Source organism: Oenanthe melanoleuca, chromosome 21 (assembly GCF_029582105.1).
Source record: "Oenanthe melanoleuca isolate GR-GAL-2019-014 chromosome 21, OMel1.0, whole genome shotgun sequence".
In the NCBI taxonomy this organism is placed as follows: domain Eukaryota; kingdom Metazoa; phylum Chordata; class Aves; order Passeriformes; family Muscicapidae; genus Oenanthe; species Oenanthe melanoleuca.
The window spans coordinates 1,740,340-1,763,588 of record NC_079354.1 but is presented as its reverse complement, the minus strand read 5'-3'; the positions used below and the strand labels follow the sequence as shown (position 1 = coordinate 1,763,588).

The 23,249-nt window shown below is 53.6% G+C and overlaps 1 protein-coding gene across 3 annotated transcripts in view; it reads left to right on the top strand.

The window, feature by feature from the left end:
* EPHB2 (EPH receptor B2) overlaps positions 1-23,249 on the top strand; it is an 82,990-nt gene that overhangs the window by 38,651 nt on the left and 21,090 nt on the right. For all 3 annotated transcript variants that reach the window (XM_056508321.1, XM_056508323.1, XM_056508322.1), the window contains exons 4-5: positions 1,766-2,101; positions 20,405-20,529. In XM_056508321.1, the coding sequence (XP_056364296.1) occupies positions 1,766-2,101; positions 20,405-20,529 (461 nt within the window). The remainder of the gene's footprint in view (positions 1-1,765; positions 2,102-20,404; positions 20,530-23,249) is intronic.

Below are 23,249 nucleotides of genomic sequence, written 5' to 3'. Positions count from 1 at the left end.
TGACCTTTTTTTTGGTGAAATTTCTCAGGGATTTTTGCGTTTCTTAGTGTGAATTTTTGGGCATTTCTCTGGGTTTTAGTGCTGAATTTTTCCTGATGCTTTTCATAGATTTTGGGTGTTTTTTGGGAGGAGGAGGCCGCGCAGCCATCTCACACCTTCTTGTCTCTTCTCGATTTTATTTTTTAGTGCCGATGTTAGATGTTTTTTTGGTGAAATTTCTGGAGGATTTTTGCATTTCTTAGTGTGAATTTTTGGGCATTTCTCTGGGTTTTCATGCTGAATTTTTTCCTGATGATTTTGGGTGTTTTTGTGGATGGGGAGGAGGAGGCCGCGCAGCCATCTCACACCTTCTTGTCTCTTCTCGATTTTGGTTTCTTGTGCAGATGTTAGGAGTTTTTCTGACTTTTTTTTGGTGAAATTTCTCGGGGATTTTTGCGTTTCTTAGTGTGAATTTTTGGGCATTTCTCTGGGTTTTAGTGCTGAATTTTTCCTGATGCTTTTCATAGATTTTGGGTGTTTTTTGGGAGGAGGAGGCCGCGCAGCCATCTCACACCTTGTCTCTTCTCGATTTTATTTTTTAGTGCCGATGTTAGATGTTTTTTTGGTGAAATTTCTGGAGGATTTTTGCATTTCTTAGTGTGAATTTTTGGGCATTTCTCTGGGTTTTCATGCTGAATTTTTTCCTGATGATTTTGGGTGGTTTTGGTGGTGGGGAAGAGGAGGCCGCGCAGCCACCTCACACTTCCTGTCTCTTCTGGATTTTGTGGCCATTTTTAGTGCAGATATTAGGAGTTTTTCTGACGATTTTTTTGTGCAATTTCTTAGGGAATTTTGCATTTCTTAGTGTGAATTTTTGGGCATTTCTCTGGGTTTTCATGCTGAATTTTTTCCTGATGATTTTGGGTGTTTTTGGTGATGCGGAGGAGAAGGCCGTGCAGCCATCTCACACCTTCTTGTCTCTTCTCGATTTTGGTTTTTTGTGCAGATGTTAGATGTTTTTTTGGTGAAATTTCTGGAGGATTTTTGCATTTCTTAGTGTGAATTTTTGGGCATTTCTCTGGGTTTTCATGCTGAATTTTTTCCTGATGATTTTGGGTGTTTTTGGTGATGCGGAGGAGAAGGCCGTGCAGCCATCTCATGCCTTCTTGTCTCTTCTCGATTTTGGTTTTTTGTGCAGATGTTAGGAGTTTTTCTGACCTTTTTTTGGTGAAATTTCTCGGGGATTTTTGCGTTTCTTAGTGTGAATTTTTGGGCATTTCTCTGGGTTTTAGTGCTGAATTTTTCCTGATGCTTTTCATAGATTTTGGGTGTTTTTTGGGAGGAGGAGGCCGCGCAGCCATCTCACACCTTGTCTCTTCTCGATTTTATTTTTTAGTGCCGATGTTAGATGTTTTTTTGGTGAAATTTCTGGAGGATTTTTGCATTTCTTAGTGTGAATTTTTGGGCATTTCTCTGGGTTTTCATGCTGAATTTTTTCCTGATGATTTTGGTTGTTTTTGTGGATGGGGAAGAGGAGGCCGCGCAGCCACCTCACACTTCCTGTCTCTACTGGATTTTGTGGCCATTTTTAGTGCAGATATTAGGAGTTTTTCTGACGATTTTTTTGTGCAATTTCTTAGGGAATTTTGCATTTCTTAGTGTGAATTTTTGGGCATTTCTCTGGGTTTTCATGCTGAATTTTTTCCTGATGATTTTGGTTGTTTTTGTGGATGGGGAGGAGGAGGCCGCGCAGCCATCTCACACCTCCCTGTCTCTTCCCTCCCAGCCATCCCCTCCGCCCCTCAGGCCGTGATCTCCAGCGTCAACGAGACCTCCCTGATGCTGGAGTGGAGCCCCCCGCGGGATCTGGGGGGCCGTGAGGACCTGGTGTACAACATCATCTGCAAGAGCTGCGGGGGCGGCCGCGGGGCCTGCACGCGCTGCGGCGACAACGTGCAGTTCGCCCCGCGCCAGCTGGGCCTCACCGAGCCCCGCGTCTACATCAGCGAGCTGCTGGCCCACACCCAGTACACCTTCGAGATCCAGGCTGTCAACGGCGTCACCGACCAGAGCCCCTTCTCGCCGCACTTCGCCTCCGTCAACATCACCACCAACCAGGCCGGTAAGGGCCGGGCCTGCTCGGCGTGGGGTGGGCAGCGTCTGAGGGCAGTGCTGGCTCAGCCCCTGTGGGCTGCAAGGGGATAAAAAGGTGAGGTGTTGCTGATTTTAGGTGAGCATCATCTCTGGGCACTGCTGGCTCAGCCCCCCTGGACAGGAAGGGGAAAAGAGGAAGGGTGAAGTGTTTCTTATTTCAGGTGGGTATTGTCTCTGGGCACTGATGGCTCAGCCCCTGTGGGCTGGAATAGGATAAAAGGGTGAGGTGTTGCTTATTCCAGGTGGGCATAATCTCTGGGCAGTGCTGGTTCAGCCTCTGTGGGCTGCAAGGGGACAAGAGGTAGAGTGAGGTGTTTCTTATTCCAGCTGGGCAGTGTCTTTGGGCACTGCTGGCTTGCCCCTGTGGGCTGGAAGGGGATAAAAAGGTGAGGTGTTGCTTATTTCATGTGGGCATCATCTCTGGGCACTGCTGGCTCAGCCCCTCTAGGTTGGAAAGGGACAAGAGGTAGAGTGAGATGTTCCTTATTCCTGCTGGGCATCATCTCTGGGCACTGCTGGCTCAGGCCCTGTGGGCTGGAAGGAGACAAGAGGTAGGGTGAAGTGTTTCTTATTTTAGGTGGGTATTGTCTCTGAGCAGTGCTGGCTCAGCCCCCGTGGGCTGCAAGGGGACAAGAAGAAGGGTGAGGTGTTTCGTATTCCAGCTGGACAGTGTCTCTGGGCAGTGCTGGCTCAGCCCCTGTGGGCTAGAATGGAATAAAAAGGGTGAGGTGTTGCTTATTTCATGTGGGCATCATCTCTGGGCACTGCTGGCTCAGCCCCCCTGGACTGGAAGGGGAAAAGAGGAAGGGTGAAGTGTTTCTTATTTCAGGTGGGTATTGTCTCTGGGCAGTGCTGGCTCAGCCCCTGTGGGCTGGAATAGGATAAAAGGATGAGGTGTTGCTTATTCCAGGTGGGCAACATCTCTGGGCAGTGCTGGCTCAGCCCCTGTGGGCTGCAAGGGGAGAAAAGGGTGAGGTGTTTCTTATTCTGGGTGGGCAGCATCTCTGGGTAGTGGTGGCTCAGCCCCCATGGGCTGGAATAGGATAAAAGGGTGAGGTGTTGCTTATTTCAGGTGGGCAACATCTCTGGGCAGTGCTGGCTCAGCCCCCTGGACTGGAAGGTGTCCTGGTTGGAAGGACAGGTATCTGCCAATAAAGGCAGGAGCTTCTCTTTGACATGGAGAATGTAAATCCCCTCCCTCCCAATTATTATAATTTTGAAATTAAGGGGCTCTCAGGCAAAGATATGGGAATTAGGAATAACAGTTCTTTACTAGGAAAATTAAAATAGAAATGCAGTATTACACAGAACAATCCCAAACCCTGCCAGAGTCAGAATCCAAGCTGACACCCGTCAGTCAGTCAGGGTGTTGGCACAGTCCCATTCAATGGTGGCTGCATCCTCCTGCAGGGGCAGATGTGGTTCAGCTGGAGCAGTGCTCCTGGAGAAGGTGCAGTTTCCTCTGAAGCTCCAGGGATGATGTGCAAAGGTCTGGCTTTCCTCTGGAATCCAGTGGAAAGAAGGTTCCTTGGTGTCCAAATCTCAGTTTTTATCTGGGTAGGAAAGGCTTGGCTCCTCCCCTGGCTGGAGCATCTCCCATGGGATGATGGAATTTTATCAGTCATGCCCTGGGACTCACTGGCCATGAACAGGAGATATCTCCTGGAGGGAGGATGGGCTGTGGGAAGATAAAGATGATTGCCCAGCTGGTTTAAAGATGGCCCATGAGCAGATAATGTGTGCCAGGAGATCAGGGTCACTGCCCCACCCGGCTGCAGCAGGTGGGGACAGAATTCACATTTCTGGTCACATCCTGCATTGCAACCCAAGACAGAAGGGGACAAGAGGAAGGCTGAGGTGTTGCTTGTGGTGATGAAAGTGCCTGGTGATTCCTGAGTGAATCTCAAGCCCTGGCTGTGGAAATGTCCCTTATTTCAGTGAAGAGCTGCACGTGCCCCAAGGCAGAGCTGCCTTGCCAGGATGGCACAGGACAGAACAGCTCGTGGCACTGTCCCCTGGTGTCACTGCATCACTCTCCAGTGCGGGTCCTGCCTCAGAGCATCCTTGCAGGCTCCAGCAGAGTGTTGCAGACACACTCCTGGTTCCTGGGCAGGGAAGGGGAGGAGGCTCCAGCATTTTGACAGGAGCTGCAATCCCTGCTTGCACTGTAGAGAAAGCCAGGACAGGCTGAGAAAGCAAAGAAGAGCTGCACAGAAGAGTGGCTGGGAGATGGATATTTGGGATAAGGCTCTGGGAACCTGCTCCAGTTCCTGTGCCACTGCAGAGACACTTGGTGAAGCAGCTGAAGCACAGAGCAGGGAAGGTTTCATCCAGCATCTCCAGCTGTGTGCAGGGTGGCTTTGCTGGGGGAGGGATGGTCAGAGAGGCTGTAATGCTGCTCCCAGCAGTGCCCTGGCAGCTGTGCTGGTGGCAGGGAGCCCCACGAGCTGCTGGCCAGGGCTGCCCTCCCAGCCCACCTGGAAGCCATCTGGAGCTGGGCACGGGCTGGGGCTTGGCTTCAGGGGATGGAGGTGGAAGGATGCCAGGGAGGCACAGCCCTGCCTGGGAGCAGGAGAGATTCTGCTCCCTCTGAAGCTGCTCTGGACACTCCCTGACCCCTAGGGCCGAATTTGGCAGCCCTGGGTGAATTGCCTGGAGGCCACGGTGTGTTCTGGCTGCCAGGGGTGGTGTGTGGAGTAAAACAGCAGTGGGGCAGGTGGGCATCACTGACAGAGGGTGAGGACAGAGGCAAAATGCCTGGGTGAACCATTATGGTTCCCTCTGGTCTGGAGTTATCTTGGGAGTGGGGCCAGGGTGTTTTTGGAGCCCTGAGGGCAGGTCTGGCACAGGCTGAGCCGTGGTTTGGCTCCAGCACTGACAGGTGTGTCCCCAGGGAGGAGAGGATGGATGACCAGCTCCCTTCACCTGATGGAGATGGGGTGGCTGTAATGCCACCTGGAGCTGGAACAGGGCTCTGCACCCTCCCCCCGTGGTCCTGCACTGTGGATTAATAATTTGATGTTCAGATTTTGTGCTTGCACTTCTCTGCTGTGCTTGAACCTTCGTGGCTGCTCCCACCTGAGCAGAACCAGCAAGCCGAGCTGAAGGCGAATCCTTTTCAGTCCCCTGGATCCTCCTCCTTGTGTTTTCCTGGTTTGACACTCCCTTTATTATCAGGGCTCACACTTCTTAGCCTGTGTGATGTCTCTCTTAATGTATCTATTCATTAGCACTAAACACTAACTGTCTGCTTGCTAATTCCTCTGTAATTAGAGGCTCTGAATTCTTCTGCTTACACTCGGCACCGCCTGGCAGCCTTGATGTAGATCATTAGCAGTTGGAAACAGAAGCTGCAGACACAAAGGCAGAGCTGGGACAGGAGAATGGAGGTGCTGGGGGAGAGGAGAGGGAGCAGAGGGAGATTGAGCCTTCTCTGCATGGAGAGCCAGCTGGATGTGTGATGGGTTGTGCTCCTGCCACAGCTGGACAAAGCAAAGTGCCCACCACCCCCTACAAGGGGGAGCAAGGAAAATCCCCCTGGTTCCCCCAGGGGAACTGCTGGGGACCCTCTGTGCTGCAGGACTGAGGAGAGAGACCTCATCACCTGCAGCATCCCAAACCTTCAGGTGTCACCAGTTCTTCAGCACCCACGTTTGATAAGGGCCTGGAGAGCCAGGATAAGGGGGCTTGCCCCCCACTGCCAGAGGGCAGGGCTGGATGGACTGTTGGGAAGGGATTCTGCCCTGGGAGGGTGAGGAGACCCTGGCTCAGGCTGCCCCTGGATCCCTGGAATTGCCCAGGACCAGGTTGGATGGGGCTTGGACCACACTGGGATAATGGAAGGTGTCCCAGCCCGTGGCCAGGGGTAGCAGCATTTATGTCCCTTGCAATCCAAACCATTCCATGAACATTCCAGGAAAAATCTGCTGTAAGAGTAAGAAAACAAACCCTCTAGATCAGCGGGAGGGAAGGTGCTGGGTGTGGCCAGGTGGGAGGCACAGGGTGGGTGATGGTTTGGTGACCATCATCCCATGGCTGTGACCCCTTCCAGCAAAATGGATCCCCATGAACATGATCCTGCCTTCCTGGGCAACCCCTTCTGTCACCTCTGAGCCAGGCTGGGTTTTCTCTCTGCCCTCCTCGACCTCCAGCTGCACACTGTGCATCTCCAGCTCACCTGCACTCCTGCCTCTCCCACTCTGAGCAGCACCTCATGCCCCAAAGCTCAGCATCCCTTCAGGAGTGAATCCAGGGCTCTCCACGTGCCACAGTCCTGTCTGAAGGGACTGTGACAGAGCCTGGGTGCCACCAAGAGCCTTTTCCCAGCCATTCCTCAACAAATGAGCTGTGCCAGAAGGGTGGCTGAGAGCCATGCCAGGGGGTCAAGGAGCTGAGCCTGGCCCAGGGCTCTGGATAACAACACTTGACTAATTGAGAGCCATGCCAGGCACCAGCTCTGCTGGCAGCCTCTGACTACTAAAATGTGGCTGTTCTTTGGGAGGGGTGAGAGAGTCTTGGTGCTGTGAGGGTTTGCAGGCTCCATCCACACTGAGAGCCCTGGGAGAGCTGAAGGAAAGGGCTCCATGGGCAGGGAAGAGTTAATAGCAGTGGGAAGGGCACTGCTTGGGGATTGGCTTCTGTGAGCTGAGGAGGGAGGAAAAAGCCTTGAGCTCTGGAGTACCCAGAAGGAAATTCAAGACCTCCCAGTGGTGGGGGAAAGAGAGCATCCAGGCTCTTGGGAATGTGTCCCTTTTGTGAGCAGCTCTTGTCACAGGGGATAAGGAGGGAGGATTAGTGCTGATGTCAGAGGCTCTTGGCTGCAAACAGAGCCACAGAGACCCATAAATGGCCCTTAGAGAGGGAATACAGGGAGTGTGTGGGGAAGGAAATCACTGTCCTGATAAACCCAGCAAGGTGATTTATCCCCCTCTGTAGATCCAGAAAAGTTGTTGATTTTTTTGCATTATTATTCTGGGTGGCATTTTACAGCATTATGTGACAATATGGTGATATGGGTTAGGGGACAAGGTGGCATTCAGTCAGAGGTCAGACTCAATTCCTTGGAGGTCTTTTCCAATCTTCCATGATTCTCTGGGTCTCTTGGGCAGGAAGATGTGCAGCTCACCCCTCTGCCCCAGGTGCATGCCAGGCATCAGTGGGTTTGGTTTCAGTGGCTGTCACAGCCCAGGCTGTGTCCCAGCCATGCAGGGCCATTTGGGGAGGAGCCCATGAGCTCAGGGACAGTGACCACAGTCCAGAGGAGGGACATGGGCCATGCCCTGCTCTGCTGGGGTCTCCTAGCCCTGGGCTGAGCCCGCTGATGCTGTTACAAACCTTGAGGAGTTCATCCATGAGCAATGAGTACAGATCCTGGGATGTGCAGAGCACCAGAAAGGAGGAATTTTTTTTCTTGCAGCCATGATCCCAGAGCTCTGCTGGCAAAGCAGAGGGGCACAGAGAGGTCAGGGAGCAGCTCAGGTGAAGGTGGGTATGACCAGAGCTCTCAGCAGCCAGCCCAGCCTGCTGTGTGCCTGTCACATTAGTGATGCTGCTGGCTGGATGGGACAGGAGACTTGTACTGCCTGGGGCACAGGGAATCTTGCTTTTATCTTCTCACTTTCCCTGTGCATCACAGGATGTGTCTGGCTCCCTCCTTGTGAGGGAGGCCCAGCAGAGCCTGTGCTGCTCTGGAGCAGTGGCTCCTCCTGTTCCCTCTCATTGCTCAGCTGGGCCCTACTGCAGCCAAGAGTTACTGTCTGTGAAACCAGAACCTGGGAAAGTGCAGGAATTACCTCAAAGGGCTGGAATGAGTTTTCCAGAGCTTCAAAGCTCTGAGTATTTGTTTATAAGAGAATCCCAGAATGATCTGGGTTGGAAGGGACTTTAAAGTCCTGCCATGGGCAGGGACACCTTCCACTAGACCAGGTTGTTCCAAGCCCTGTCCAGCCTGGCCTAGGACACTTCTAGGGATGGGAATTTTCCTCCAGTTCAGTCCTGGCTTTAGCTAAAACACCTTTCAGGAACAGAATTAGTCTTGAGCCATCAAGAGACAGGCAGCCCATGAAGTCCAAGCTTTTTTCCCCCAGGGAAATCACTGATTTTCTAAGGAAATACAGGAGACTCTGTCAGGACACCAGTAAAACATCTGATTTGGAGAACTGCAAGCTGGAAGTGGTTCTGTGAAGTCTGTCCAAGAACTGCATAAATGGGAGACCACAATGACCTGAGTGGGAAAGCCTCAGCTGAGCTGAGGTGACTGAGGCCCTTGAGAAGTAGTTTCTTACTTCTTGATGTTTCAAGACCTGGTAGAGTACTTCTTGTGCAGAAAACTGACAGAAAAGGGGGAAGAGCAGAAATTTCCTGAGCTTTGGAGCCATCTCACAGATAGAAGGGTTTCCCTGCGTGACAGAGCAAGCTGGAGGGTCTGCTGGGCTGAGGTCACTTCAATCCCAGATTTCATCCTTTGGGGACTTCCCTGGATGTGTTTCTGTGACAATTCAGCCTAGTCCCACACTCCAAACCTCCTGAACCCTTGACATCCTCCTGGCTGCTTCTCTTAGCCAGTGAACACCCAGACCTTGCCTCCCATGGCCCCATGTCACCATCCTGGTTCTGCCACCTCTGTCTTCTCTCCCTTCTTTTCCATTCACCCACACTCCCATCTTCACCCTGGCTGCCACCACAAGTGATGTGGCATTTGCTGCCCTCCTCCCCTCTCTTGTCCCAACCTGTTGCCTTCCCTGCACCCCCCATGCCTGCAGCAGCTGGCAGTGAGTGCCCAGGGGGATCCTGCCATGCCCAGATCCCTTCTCCTGTGCCACTGGAGACCATCTGCAGCAGATGGCAGGAGCTTTCCCAGCTGCTGCCTCTTCAGGAGCCTCTCCCTGCCCCTGTGGCCAGTGGGGGGATGTTGGCAGAGCAGGGGCTGGGCTGCACTGCTGGAGCTTCCCGAGCAGATGCCCTTCCCTGCCTGCCACCATCTCTGGGCTCCTCCTCCTGCTCATCCCACCTTTCCCTGCTGCATCAATTACACCCTGTGTTTGAGGATCATTTGTTCCCACACCTGCCTGGGGCTTCAGAAACCTGTTCCAGTGCATCTGGAGCTGCCTTTGGTCAGAAATCAAGCGTGTGTCCATGATGGATGGGGTGGAAAGTCCCTTCTGCTGAGCCAGGGGCTCCCCCAGTGTGCCACAGCTCTGTGCTGTGCTGGGAGCTGATGGGCAGCTCCAGCTTCACCTTTTCCTCCTGAGTTCCAGATGGTTCATTTATCTCTCCTGCTGCCCTTGGCAAGCACAGCCCTGGAGCAGTGCTGGCAGGTTGTAGGGGTTGCTGCAGCCTCCACTGTATCCTTCAGTGCTTTTTGGGGTCCCTGGGCATTAGTGGGGTCCCTGTGGGGAGGGATGAGCCTCTGTGTGCCCCTGTGAAGCAGGAAGGTTCTCACAGTGCCTGACACTCCACAGGCTGGGCTGGGGCTGGGGCTGGGCAGGGAATGCTCTTCTCAAGAGAAAAAAAAAACCAGTTTTTCCAACATTTTCCCCTACACACAGGGAACCTTGTAGAGTTTGCCATGCAAGAGAGCCAGAGAAAAGGTTCAGTCATAAATTAGCAGCACTTAGTGGTGCTCCAAGGGCTGGAGCCCCTCCAGAGCCAGGCTGGGAGAGCTGGGGGTGCTCACCTGGAGAAGGATCCAGGGAGAGCTCAGAGCCCCTGCCAGGGCCTGAAGGAGAGCTGGAGAGGGACTGGGGACAAGGGATGGAGGGACAGGACACAGGGAATGGCTTCTCACTGCCAAAGGGCAGGGATAGGTGGGATATTGGGCAGGAATTCCTGGCTGTGAGGGTGCCCAGAGCAGCTGGATCCCTGGCAGTGCCCAAGGCCAGGCTGGACAGGGCTGGGAGCAGCCTGGGGTAGCCCTGGCCATGGCAGGGGGTGGGAAGGTCCCTTCCAACCTGAACCATTCTGTGATCCATGCAGCAACCATCACTCTTTCAAGGACTGCAGCTCTAAGCTTTCTGTGTTTAAAATGTTGAAGTCAGGTTGGTCCTAAGGATAGTTATCATTGCAGTTAATTGGCACTTTTTGGGAAGGTATCATTTTATGGAAGATGTGTGGGGCAGGTTGGAGGTTTTGGGGGTCCCACTGTGTTCATGCCATGCTCTGGAGCAGATGGGTTTTCCAGGTGCAGAGGGGACACCCCTGGCACGGTGTGACCCCAGTGCTCTGGCAGCATGTGGGAGGTGCCAGGACGCTCTGCAGCAGCTCCTCTGTGGGAACAAAGCCCTGCAGGCCGGGTGGCACATGCAGATGGGGCTGAACAAAGAGCTCAAACACAGCCCAAGCCTCTCTGCCCGGGCCAAGTCGCTGGGCTTGTGGCATTAGCAACTGCTGTAAAGGCTGTAATCTACACCAAAGCCTGCCTTGATTCAAGTGGGGCTGCAGCCAGCTTTGGGCTGCTTTGCCATGTTTTTAAGATTTTCCAGTGTAGTTACAGACTGAAGGAGCTGCAGGCTGGGCCCACTGGGAAGTGTTCCAGACACTTGACACGGCGTGGGTACCAGCCTGATGGGGCCACCTTGCCAAGAACCCTGGAACAAAACCTCACACACTGTGTAACACCAATTTTCCAGAGCTCCAGCAAGTCCAGGAATATCTCAGACCTGAGCATTTTTACTCCTTTAAGGGCAAATGCCCCAGTGCTGCCATTCCTTGCTTTTCTGTTCCAAAAGTGGACAGAACCTTCTCTTCTGGCTCCAGAAGTGTGTGTTCTGAGCATGGCATCACAGGGGCAGAGCTGGGAGAGGAATTGGTGGGGAGGGAACAAATGTTGTAATAGTCCAAGGAATAGTGAACTCTTCCAGCAGGAGAGTCACAAGTGCTGGTGGAAGGGCTTCTGGAGGTCTCCAGCCTCACCTCCCATGCAGAGCAGGGTCACCAGGATCCTCCATTCTTCCCTTCCTCATCCAGGTGCTCCTCACTGCATTCAGTCTCACTTTGCAGGAAGGCATCTGAGTCCAAATGCATTCACCAGGAGGGCCCCTGGTGTGAAAGGCTGTGGCACTTAAATGGCAGCAGAGAGTTTTACCCAGAAAAGCAAAAAATGAGGGAGGTTTTAACCAGATTTTCAGTTGGATACCTGGGTGTGTTTGGACTCTGAGCTGAGCAGGAGCACAAAGCACTGGGGTCAGTGGTGGCCCCTGGAGGGGGGACACTGCTGTACCAGTGACACAGCTGCTGGGGACTGTGTGGGACTGGGGTGCTGTGGGGCAGGGACAGAGGCTGCTTTGGATGGGGTGTCCTGCAGGTGAGCAGGAGCCATCCAGGTGTGTGGGAATGTCACTGGCTGGAGACACAGAGCTCAGCCCAGCCCTGTGTGCTCCTGCCACTTCAAAGCCAGCCTGGATCCCAGCCCAGAGCTCTTCAAGCCCTGTGCACTGAAGGGCAGGGCAGCCCTTGTTCTGTGGCTGATCCTGGCACAGCAGCACCTCCAGCTCACTGTGGGGTCTGTGGGGTCTGCCCTGGGAGTTTGGAGTGCCTGGGTTACCCCCTCACACTGAGCCTCTGGCTGAAGGCATGAGAGGGAACCTTGCCCTTTCCCACGAGGTTTTCCAGGTCTCCCCTTTGCCACAGTGGCAGGACAGTCACAGGCACCCCCTGCCAGATGCTGTGGCAGGAATTCTGCTCTGGCAGACCCTTCTCCCCCACGTGTCCCATTCCCTGGCCTGTCCCTGCCTCTGGACTGGCTGGTGCCTTGCAGATGGTGGTGCATTTCCCTGCCACTCTGTCTGAGCCCCAGGTCTCACAGCTAATCCTGACCCTGAGCTCACGCTGCTGCTCGGGTAATTGCAAATGCCACAATTCCCTGCTGACCCTCTGCAATAAAAGCAGTTTCCCCGTGGGTAACCTGACACTGCAGGGTCTGAGATCTGTCAGGAGGGCTCCAGGAGATGCTGGAGAGCTCCCAGCTGTTCACCTCCCTTTTCCCCTGGGTCATTTCAAAGAGCTGCCGGGGAGAGGCCACAGGCCGGGCTGGCTTTGCTTTCTCTGCCTCCTGAGTGTTTTCCAGAGCAAATGTTGACTCTGTCTGACATGACATGGGTTAGTGGAATTAAAGTGATCAGAGATAGGGGGTTTGCTGCCTGAAACCTGACTCTCCCAGCTAAGCCAGCACAGGAATGGGATGCTTTGATTTTCCTGGGGTCTCATCAGTGCTGCCCCTCCAGCAAGGAGCAGGGCTGAGCCCTGGGACTGGCAGGTGAAGGGGAGCTGGCTGCAGCCTGGGGGGCAGATTGCATGCCAGCCTTTCAAATGGGCCTAAAGATGATGAAAGAGAAGCTGTGGAGAGGTGCTGGTGTCCCCCCTGCAGGCTGGAGCCCCACAGACACCCCCAGAAGGTGCTGCCAGTGCAGTCTGAGCCCCTGGGCTGCTCCCTGCAGGGCTGATCTGGCTCATGGCAGTGTCTTTTCCCATTTTATGTCCTTTACAGCAGAGGTCCATCTTCCCAGCCTGCACAGAGTGACCTGCCAGAGGTCATGGCCATGGGCACTTGGCCAGTGTGCAGCTGGATGTGGGCTGAGTTCACTGGGAGCCAGGCATAAAAACCACTGGCAGTGGTGGCAGCACAAGAGCCAGGACCTGACACAGAAAATTGGCCTCTGCTATCAAAGTCTGTTAGACAAGAGTGCCCTGATGGGTTCTTTGGGATGGGATGAACCAGGTATCACAGTCATAATGATACCTGAATCATAAAATCACAGAACTCCAGACTGGGTTGGGTTGGAAGAGATCTTTAAAATCATCTCGTTCCACCCCCTCCCATTGGCACCTTCCACTATCCCAGGTTGCTCCCATCCCCATCCAACCTGGCCTTGGACACTCCAGGGATGAGGCAGATGGAGGTGGGATAGGAGGAAAGTGACCCCAGGATGTTGAAAAAGCAGAGCTGGGAGAAAGGAGCAGCTCCCAGATGGAAGCTCTTGTTGAATAAAAGAGGAAGATGTCCTAGGAGATGTCCTGGGCTTCCTGGAGCTGCTCAGAGCTGTGTGTGGTGGGGATGGCTTGGAGAGACAAACACATGAGCTGCCTAAGAACCCTGAAATCAGATCAGAGACATAGAAACAAGGAGGAAAACAGGCCTGTTTCTTTCTCATTGCCCCAAAACAATTCTTCATTGTATGATGCCCCCCTGCTGCTTTTTGTCAGCATTCTCCTAATGAATTTCCCTGAGCTTCAGAGAGAGTTTTACCAATTACAGGAATTTTGGATGCATTGAGGATATCTCAAGGGGATAATACGAAATGCAGGAACAGCTCTTCCCTGAGCTGGGGGGAACAGCCAAAAAATCCCAGTGGAGAGGGAAGAGCAGCTCTGCAGGGCTGGGAAGTGTCACCTTGGACACACTCAGGAATGTCAGACCTCAGCAAGGAGGTGGATGCTGTCTCTGCAGCTGAGAGATGGACCCTGGGTACTGAAGTCAGTTTTGAGGTTTGTTTTTGGAAAGGAGATTAACAAAAAAAATGGAGAATGTAAAGGAGAGAGTCATCAGGCTGATAAATGTGTGAAGTGCTCAGGAAACTACTAAAAATCACAGAATTATTGGCTGGTTTGGGTTACAAGAGCCTTTAAAGATCCTCCAGTTCCAACCCTCCATGGACAGAAAGGAAACATTTTCATTATCTTTCAGCTCTTCCATGAGGACAATATTCTTTTTCTAGACTCCTCCTACATTTAGCTCCAAAACCCAGAAAAGTTCCTGCAGTTGGAAACTGGAGTCTATAAATTCTAACCTGAAAATAAAAGGTGCATTTTCAAAGAGAGCTTGAGGAAAACCTCCCCAGGGGCACGGTGGGCTCAGCATTGTCTGAAGTCCTCAAAGGAAGCAGGGGAGTGTCTGTAATGTACTCAGGGGGTCTAACACAGCTGTTTCAGCTATTTTTAACTCTGCCTGGGTTTGTGCAGATGTTCAGACCTCAGTGTTATGGAGCTTTTCCCAATTCTCTGCTAAATTTCTGGTGTTGTGCTGTCTCATCCCACTGCCCTGAGTTTGGTGTGACCTTCTTCAGGTTTTGCTGTGATTAAAAAGTGATTGTTTCTTCTGGAAAACTCACATTTGGTTCCTTCTTGTTTTCTTCCATTTCCTTCTTTCCCTTAATACTTCTCAGTGCTTCCAGCAAGTCCCAAACAAACAAGCATTTGTATTAAAATCAAATTCTGGCTATGCCAAGCCTGAGGCTTCGTGGTGCAACCAGCACTCCCTCTGTCCCTGCAGGAGATCAGGCAAATCCTGACAGACCCCAAAGCCTCTTGTGGAGGATCAGAGCTGGTTAAGCTGCCTGGGTGTGATGGATCTGTGCCACCTGGGGTTTGGTTTCCCTCAGCACAGGCTGCTGAAGTAGCCTTGAGGTGCCTGGAGCCATGGAGCTGCCTGGTTCTGTGCCCAGGGAGGTTTGATCCTCTTGTCCCTCAGACACAGGGAAGGCTGGGGATGCTTTCAGTCAAAGATGTGGAGCTGTAAGGAGAGATGTGCCTGGTTTGGATCTTCAGCAAAAGCTATTAAAAAACAAAAAATAGAAGCTCTTTCAGAAAACTGGTTTCAGTTTCATAATCAGGGCCCAGACCATCACTTGTGATCTCTTCTCCTTTTTTGTTTGTTTTTTTTTTTTTTTTCCTTTAGAAGACATGTTTTAAATGCTGGATGTGCCTCAGCTACAGTGCCTGGGAGGCAGGACATGGCGGGGCTCATTTACAGGGATGTGGCAGAGAAGGGATGTGCTTTATAACCAAAAATTGGGATTTTATCTGGAGCTAATCAGAAAGGACAATGTCTTGAGGTATCTTCAATCCCAGAATAGTTTGGGTTGGAAGAGACCTTAAAGCCCACCCCACCCCTTGCCATGGGCAGGGACATCTTCCATAGCCCAGGGTGCTTCAAACCCCATCCAGCCTGGCCTTGGGCACTGCCAGGGATCCAGGGGCAGCCACAGCTGCTCTGGGCACCTGTGCCAGCCCTGCCCACCCTCACAGCCAGGAATTCCTTCCCAGTATCCATCCATCCCAGCCCTCTGGCAGTGGGAACCATTCCCTGTGTCCCCAGTCCCTCTCCAGCTCTCCTGGGTCCCTTTAGGCTCTGGCAGGGGCTCTGAGCTCTCCTTGGATCCCTCTCTTGTCCAGGTGAGCACCCCCAGCTCTGAGCTCTTCCTGGATCCCTCTCCTCTCCAGATGAGCACCCCCAGCTCTGAGCTCTCCCTGGATCCCTCTCCTCTCCAGGTGAGCACCCCCAGCTCTGAGCTCTCCCTGGATCCCTCTCTTGTCCAGATGAGCACCCCCAGCTCTGAGCTCTCCCTGGATCCCTCTCCTCTCCAGATGAGCACCCCCAGCTCTGAGCTCTCCCTGGATCCCTCTCCTCTCCAGGTGAGCACCCCCAGCTCTCCCAGCCTGGCCCCAGAGCAGAGGGGCTCCAGCCCTTGGAGCATGTCCATGGGCTGGCTGCAGCTCCTCCCTGTCCTGTGTGTGCTGGGACCCCAGGGCATTGCAGGGGGGTCTCCCCAGAGCCCAGCAGAGGAGCAGAATCCCCTCCCAGCACACAGGTGGGTTCTGCCACTGCAGCCCTGGCAGAGCTCAGGGCTGCTCCCTTCAGGGAGGGGATTGGCCATGCAGCTCTGCTGGGCACACCTGAGCTGGGGGCACCCCTGCACCCCATCCTTGCCCAGTGTGTGCAGTGCCCTGGGTGTGCTGCAGGGCTGTCTGCACCCCACCCTGACCCAGCCATGGAATTCTGCTCAGCTCCCCGGGTTAAACTGAACTGGCACCCCCAGGGCAGGCTGGCAGAGGTGTGGCTGTGAGCAGTGCTGTGTGGCCCTGCAGGACCATGGCAGTGCCACTGGCATCCCTGCTGTGCCCCTGCCCCAGCCCCAGAGGGGTCACCCCGTGGGACACGCTGCCTTTGTACTTGAGTGGGTTTTCATTAAGCTTGTTTTACACTCCAGTGGTGGTTTTGGTGGGGTTTGTTTCTCCAGCAATTCAGAGAAGCCACAGGGCTCCACTGTGAGGAATCTGAGGCCATCCCTGATCAAGAGGATGCAGAAAGTGCCTTTCAAGGACTGCAGTGCTTGGGTTTGCCTCAGTGCCCAGAGCTGATAATGCCAGGGGTGTGGGTTTAATCCCCATATAGACCATTCAGCTCAGAGATGGACTCAGTGATCTTTTTGGATCCTTTCCAACTCAAAATATGTGAAATCAAATGACATTGAGGCTTAAGGGATTCAGTCAGGAGCAGTGTTTCCATCAGCTGTGGAATGAAGGAAGGTCTGTTTGTTTTCTGCACTGTTGGGACACACCTGCCCCTGGAGACCCCATGGGGATAAATCCATCTCTGTTCACACCTCCATGGTGACATCCCAGGGTGATCAAGGCTCTGAGAGTGGGGACTGTCCATATCTGATCTCCTGTGTGCATCATAGGGCACAGTCAGCTGGCTGGGCACTGTGTCAGGATCCAGCTGAGGCTGTTCCTGCTGACTGCACCCAGCAAAGTCACTCTGAGGTCTGGCTGGCTGCTCTAAACTGCTTCCAAGCCCAGACATCCAGTGGCTGCCCAGCCCTGATTCCCAGGACTGGGAGCCTCTCTGTGCACCCCAGGCTCTCACCTGGCACTCAGGGTGTGACAAGGACCATGTTTTGTGGCATTGCAGAGTGCTGTTAGCAAAAACCCAGGAGGGGGATTGTTTCCATCTGCTCAGCAGTCTGGGGGCCACACCTGGGGCTCCCAGTCATGGACAAACTGGAGCAGGTCCAGCAGGACAGTGGGGTTGGCCTGGGGCTGGAGCATGAGAGGTGAGGGCAGCTGGGAGCTGGGTCTGGGCAGCCTGCAGAGGAGGGAGAGAACAGTGGAAATATCCACAAGACACAGCCAGTAAAATCCCAGTGGAATGTGAGGGGAAGCAAGAGCAAGGCAGCTGGGGCTGCTGCTCAGAGAGCCTGTGGGAACCCCATCCAGGGGGTCAGATTCACTAGGTCTCATCTGGACACAGTCCTGAGCAAAATAATCTGATATTGAAATGACTCTGCCAGCCTGTGTGAGCAGAAACATCCAGAGATCACTGCTGACCTGGACCTTCCTGTGATTTCACCCTGCACTGCCCTGCTGTCTGTGATAAGAGGAGCAGTACTGAGGACATGCAGTGGGGAGGTTCCTGCCCTTCCAGAGCCACTCCCCTGCCCCAGGTGCAGGAAAGGGCTGAGGCTGCTGTAGTCCTTCATCTCAGCTGCCTCCTCCCACCATGCAGCACATTTGTCTCATTAAGCTCGTTGGGTGAGCCCAGCCTCATCCATTTGGATCTTTTGCTGAGCCAGAGCAGGGCAGGTTCTCATGAGTCACACAGGTGCTGCTGTGGCTGCTGTCCTGTTCATCTCCCCAGGGAGGGCAGGAGATGCTGCAGGAGTGCTGTGCTCCCAGGCTGGGCTGCAGTGTGTGGAACAGAGACCTCACTCCTACCTGGAGCTGAGGAGCTTCTCCAGCTGCAAGGCTGTGCCTGAATCATGGGATGTTGCCACATCCTGATGTGGTGGGACAGCTCTGGCTGTACAGGGTCTCTGTCCTGGAGAAGCTCAGAGTGTGAATGTGGGATCAGTTCCCAGAGCAGGTGGCAGAGACACCACAGGCTGTGTGCTCCCCTCATCCAGTGCCATGCCTGCCTCAGGGCATCTGCAGCACGGTCACATCTCCCTTCCCAGCCCTGTCCCCAGAGACAGACGTTTGTCCTGGAAATCACAGCTGTCCTACGGAATCCGTGTCGACAAGGGAGCAGCGAGCTCCAGCAAGAGCTGACAGGCTCCAGAAACATTACCTGTGTTTTATCTTCCTGCCAGGGAGGAACTGTTCCCAGGAGTTTGGAAAGATGTGGCCTGAAGCAGTGAGGTGGGGATGTCAGTGGAGGGGAGCAGAGCAAAGGGAGGGCTGAGGTGATACAGAGGGTGTCAGACTGTTGGGTAATGGGGCTTTGCTTAAGCAGAGATGGATGGAAGGCTGGCCTCAGCCTTGGAATGGTTTGGGTTGGGAGGGCCCTTAAAGATCCCATCCCACCCTCTGCCAGGGGCAGGGACACCTTCCACCAGACCAGGTTCCTCCAAGGCCCATCCAGCCTGACCTGGGACACTTCCAGGGATGAAAGTTCTCTGCTGTCCTTCTAGTTTTGTTCTCCTGGACAAAACTAGAGCTCAGCAACACTGCTGAGGCTGCTCTACACCACACCTTCCTCCAGAAGTGAGGAAACCCAGGCAGGTGAAGGAGAATGGTGCAGCAGTGTAGTGACAGATCTTGTGTTACCCCAGCCCAGCCGCTTGGCACCCAGACATTGAGCATCCTGGCAGCTGCAGTGCTCTGAGTCAGACAAGCAGCAGTAGAGGGGCAGACAGTGGATCAGGAAAATGGCTTTTGTTGGTGTGTTGGAGAGGAGTTGCTCAGTGGTAATTCACTGTGATGTGCAGGAACATGCTTGGCCACACTCACCACTGCAGTCCCAGCTGGCACAGCTCCTGTCAGTGCCCCTGGTGCCAGGGGCAGCCAGCCTGGAGCTGGGTGAGAGGTGCCTTCCTTCAGTGCTGCTCCTCCAGGCTGTTCTCTGAGCTGTCAAAGGAGTTGTTCTTCCATGAAATATTGTAAGGGCTGGACCTGGGAAAAGCCCATCTGAGTGCAAAGCTCTCTGCATCCATTTGGCCTGGCATGCAAGTGGTGGGGAAGCTTTCATGCTCCCACTGCAGTGCTGTCCCACCCCTGAGGCCTCCCCCGTGCCCTGGAGCTGCTGCAGCAGTGCTGTGCTCACAGATGTGCCAGGGCTAACCTCCACTGCAGCCTGAGCTCTGCAGGGCTGGATGGGCACCAGGGGTGGTGTGGGCTGGCCCTGCTCTGGTGGGGATGTGCTGGCACAGAGGGAGGGCACAGACACTGCTCTGGGATGTGGGGGGAGCAGGCACACAGGCACCCCTGCAGCCAGGGTGGGTGGGTGTCAGCTGCTCTGCTGTGAACCCCTGGAATCAGAGAATATCCCAGCTTGGAATGGGCCCCCAGGGATCACCCAGTCCCACTGCTGGCCCTGCACAGACACCCAGCAATCCCACCCTGTCTGACTGCTCCTGGAGCTTTGGCAGCCCTGGGGCTGTGCCCATTCCCTGGGGAGCCTGGGCAGTGCCAGCACCCTCTGGAGGAAGAACCTTTCCCTGATATCCAGCCTGACCCTCCCTGACACAGCTGCAGCCATCCCTGGGTGCTGTCCCTGTCACAGAGCAGAGATGGCAGCTGCAGACTGATGAGTTTCCTGACCTGCAGGACTGAAATCACCCTGGGCTGTTGGCTCACCTGCCCAGCACACCGGGCCAGGGCTGCTCAGAGCTTCCCAGGGAGGTGGCAGCAGCCCCACACTCTGCTCCCTGCCCCATGGGCTTGTCAGCACAGATCCTTGGGCAGCTCATGGCACGGCCAGGCCTGCGTGGTGCCCACCTGGCTGTGCCATGGCAGCTGCCTGGGCTGGCTGCAGGGCTGGCAGGGGCAGATGGAACCTGGCAGGGCAGTTTGTGCTGAATGGGACAGGCAGTGTGGGGCTGGCAGGGCTGGCAGGGGCAGATAGAACCTGGCAGGGCAATTTGTGCTGGATGGGACAGGCAGTGTGGGGCTGGCAGAGCCTGGCAGGGCAGTTTGTGCTGAATGGGACAGGCAGTGTGGGGCTGGCAGAGCTGGCAGGGGCAGATGGAACCTGGCAGGGCAGTTTGTGCTGAATGGGACAGGCAGTGTGGGGTTGTCCTGTGTGCAGGCTGCTCTCCATTGTCAGTGTGTCAGGTCAGCTTTGTGCTGCCTGCTCAGGCTGCTGGGTGCACCTCCCCTCATTGGCCTGTGCAGCTCACAGCCCAGCCTGCCTGAGCCTTGGGAAGCTGCTCCATGCAAATGGAAGAGTGAAAAACACTGATTTCCCCATGGCAGGCAGGGAGGAGTGCTGGGATGGGGCTGGTGGGGCTTTTCCTGCTGGAACAATGCTGTACCTGCTCCAGCCATGGGCTCCTTTTGCATTTTCCTGCTTGACACGCTGTCCTACATGTTTTCTAACTACCAATTCAGCACAACCAATTTTTTCTCCCTCCATTGCTCTCTGCAAACTGCAAAATCCAGGATCTCCTGACTGCTGGGCAGCTCTCCCAGTGCAGGAAGCGAATTCCAAAGCTCTGAGCAGGGGGAGGATCCTACCTGTGCAGGTGTCTGACTGTCCCACTCTCTGTTTCTCTTCCAGCCCCTTCTGCTGTGTCCATCATGCACCAGGTGAGCCGTACTGTGGACAGCATCACCCTCTCCTGGTCCCAGCCTGACCAGCCCAATGGAGTCATCCTGGACTATGAGCTGCAGTATTATGAGAAGGTACTGAGGGACCTTCAGGGTCACCCACAGCTCTTGGGGAGAGGAGGGGATGCAGAGCTTCACTTAAGGGCATGCAGTGATTGGTCAGTAGGAGATTTCTCTTGCTGCATTTGGTCACATGGGTGACAGTGGCCATCAGTCCTTGGGGTCCAGTGATGGTTCCAGTGGCCCAAGTGTAGAAAATCCACTGGTCATTCAGGAGCTTCTCCTGTCACCTCCAGAGAACTGGTGGCAGGTGGACTCATTGCAGGGAGAGCAGGGTAGCCAAGCTCCAGGGTGTTTGGTTTTTTTTCATGTATTGGGGCATCAGTAGGAAATGGAAATGACAGGGAACATCCAGCTGGAGCATACTCAGTGGATGTCCAGTCTTGGAGATTTTCTGGAGTGCTGTCCATGGGTGCATTCCCACCAAAGGTGAGTTTGGCATCTCTGCAGCATCCTGAGCCCAGATGTTGTACAGGGAGGAGGTGTCCCCTGCTCCCATGGAGGGTCCAGTGGGAAGGGGTCCCACAGCTTTGGCTCTTTCATCCCTGAGGAACCTGCTTCTTCCATAACCTCCCTGTCCAGGCAAGCAGAGGGGTTTCAGTCTGATTTCAGGGTGTCCATCCTCTGGAGGTTCTCTGGACCTCCAGTACTCTAAGGCACCAAACTCCAGAGCTCTTGGCTCCTACTTCATCAGGTAATCTTAAAAAAGTAAAGCAGCTAATAGTTAAAAATGTTATTTATTACAAAGCACATCAGACTCAACAGGCAATAGCAAACAGCAATGGCAAATGCAGAGGCAGTAGCAGAGCAAAAACCTGGCAAAGAGCAAATGGCTAAAAGCCAGAATGGCTAAAAGCAACAACTCTCCCCAGTACACACTCTTATATAGGATTCTTCCAACAAGCTAAATGCAAACTAAGTCCACCACTCCTTAACCTGTTAGAATTCCAGTTTCTTAGCACACCAGTTTATGTATACAACTACTCATACAGTCTACTGTGTTCTGTCTAAGAAATGTAAGCAATATTCTCACTACAGCTCTATTATGTCTAAGTCCTGTCTACAGCTGTGGGCCTGGAGCCTCCACTGCAGATATCAGTGTGTTTCACCCTTCACTAGAACACTCACTGCTACTGTGGCATTTGAAACCTTTCACTTACTAAAAGCATTAGAACTCACCCTAAAACTTACTAACTTAAATATCTACTTTATGTGTGAGTGGCTTAATGTACTTCAATCCATCCAAAGGCTTTAATTCAATCCCTGCACTCTGATTTCTCTCTGAAGAATTCAGAGACACCCCTGACTCACTGACTGCAGCACATCCCACCAGTGGCAGCTCAGAGACCTGAGCACCACCTGAAGTTGGTCCCTGGTCCCTGCCAGGCTGAACTTCATCTGTGAGCCCAGGAGAGATGGGGAGCAGGAGACTTCTCCTTCCAGGAATCTGCCCCTTTGCACAAGAGCTTATAAACTATACATCATAAATTGCAAACTAACTAATTAAAAAGCTTTATGATTAAATGGAACTGAAAATATTTTTCCCAGCAGTTGCCGGAAGAAATGATTAATCCCCCCCACTGCCTGCCTGTGACCTATTTTCTCATCACCAAGAGCCAGAGGGAGAATGGGGAGGAGGGGGGGGCTCCTTTGTAGGCTGTTAAATAGGTCCTGACCTATATTGCATAAATCACAGCCATTTATTTTGACCCTTGGAAATGATCCCAGAGTATGTGGCAAGATGGATGAGCAGATAACAAGAGAGGTCTGGGAAGCAAAGAGGGTCCTTTCCCTGTGGACCCTCAGTGTAGAGGCAGAACACCTCAGGGAGTACATTCTCCTCTTACTTTATCTTAGTCTCTCACCCTCTTTCTTTCTTCTCCTCGGTTTTCTGAGGGAGGCTGTAAATAAAGGGAATTTTTGTCTTAAAAATGGTGCTGCTGTTGGTGGCCAGTCTGCAGGCAGCCACACCTCATCCATTGTCAGAGTTAGGAGCAGCATGAGCCTGAGATTAGCTCAGCTGGTTGGACATGGTGCTGCTATCACTGAGGTTGTGTTCAATCCCTGTGTAAGCCATTTACTTAAGAGTTGATGATCCTTTTGGGTCTCTTCCTACTGAGAATATTCAATATTCAGTGTCCCTGGGAATGGGACAAGTGGCCGTGCTGCTCATGGGGCACTAAGCCTGGCACAGAGGGCAGAGCTGGGCTGAACTTCTCCCTGTGCTGGTGTTTCAGAGCACCATGGAAACATCCCAGACTGGTTTGGGTTGGAAGGGACCTTAAAACTCATCCAGTGTCCCCCCTGCCATGGCAGGGACACCTTCCCCTATCCCAGGTGCTCCCAGCCCTGTCCAGCCTGGCCTTGGGCACTTCCAGGGATCCAGATGTGCTCTGGGCACCCTGTGCCAGGGCATCCCCACCCTCCCAGAGAAAATTCCTGCCCAATATCCCATCCATCCCTGCCCTCTGGCAGTGAGAAGGAGCTCCAGTTGGGACCAGCCCTCCAGAGGGATCTCACAGAGCAGGGCAGAGTCACTTGAACCCCAGGGAATATTTTTTTTCTCCTGGTTCTCCCAACCCTGATGTTTGTATGTGCTAAGGGACCCTGGATCCTGCTCTGCTGCTGGGCACAGCTGAGTCCAGCTCAGTCCAGCCATTGCAGTGCTGAGTTCCTCTATCAAAAGCCATTTCCTGGATCCCTGGGAGCAATCCCAAAATGCAGGGCTTTGGCTG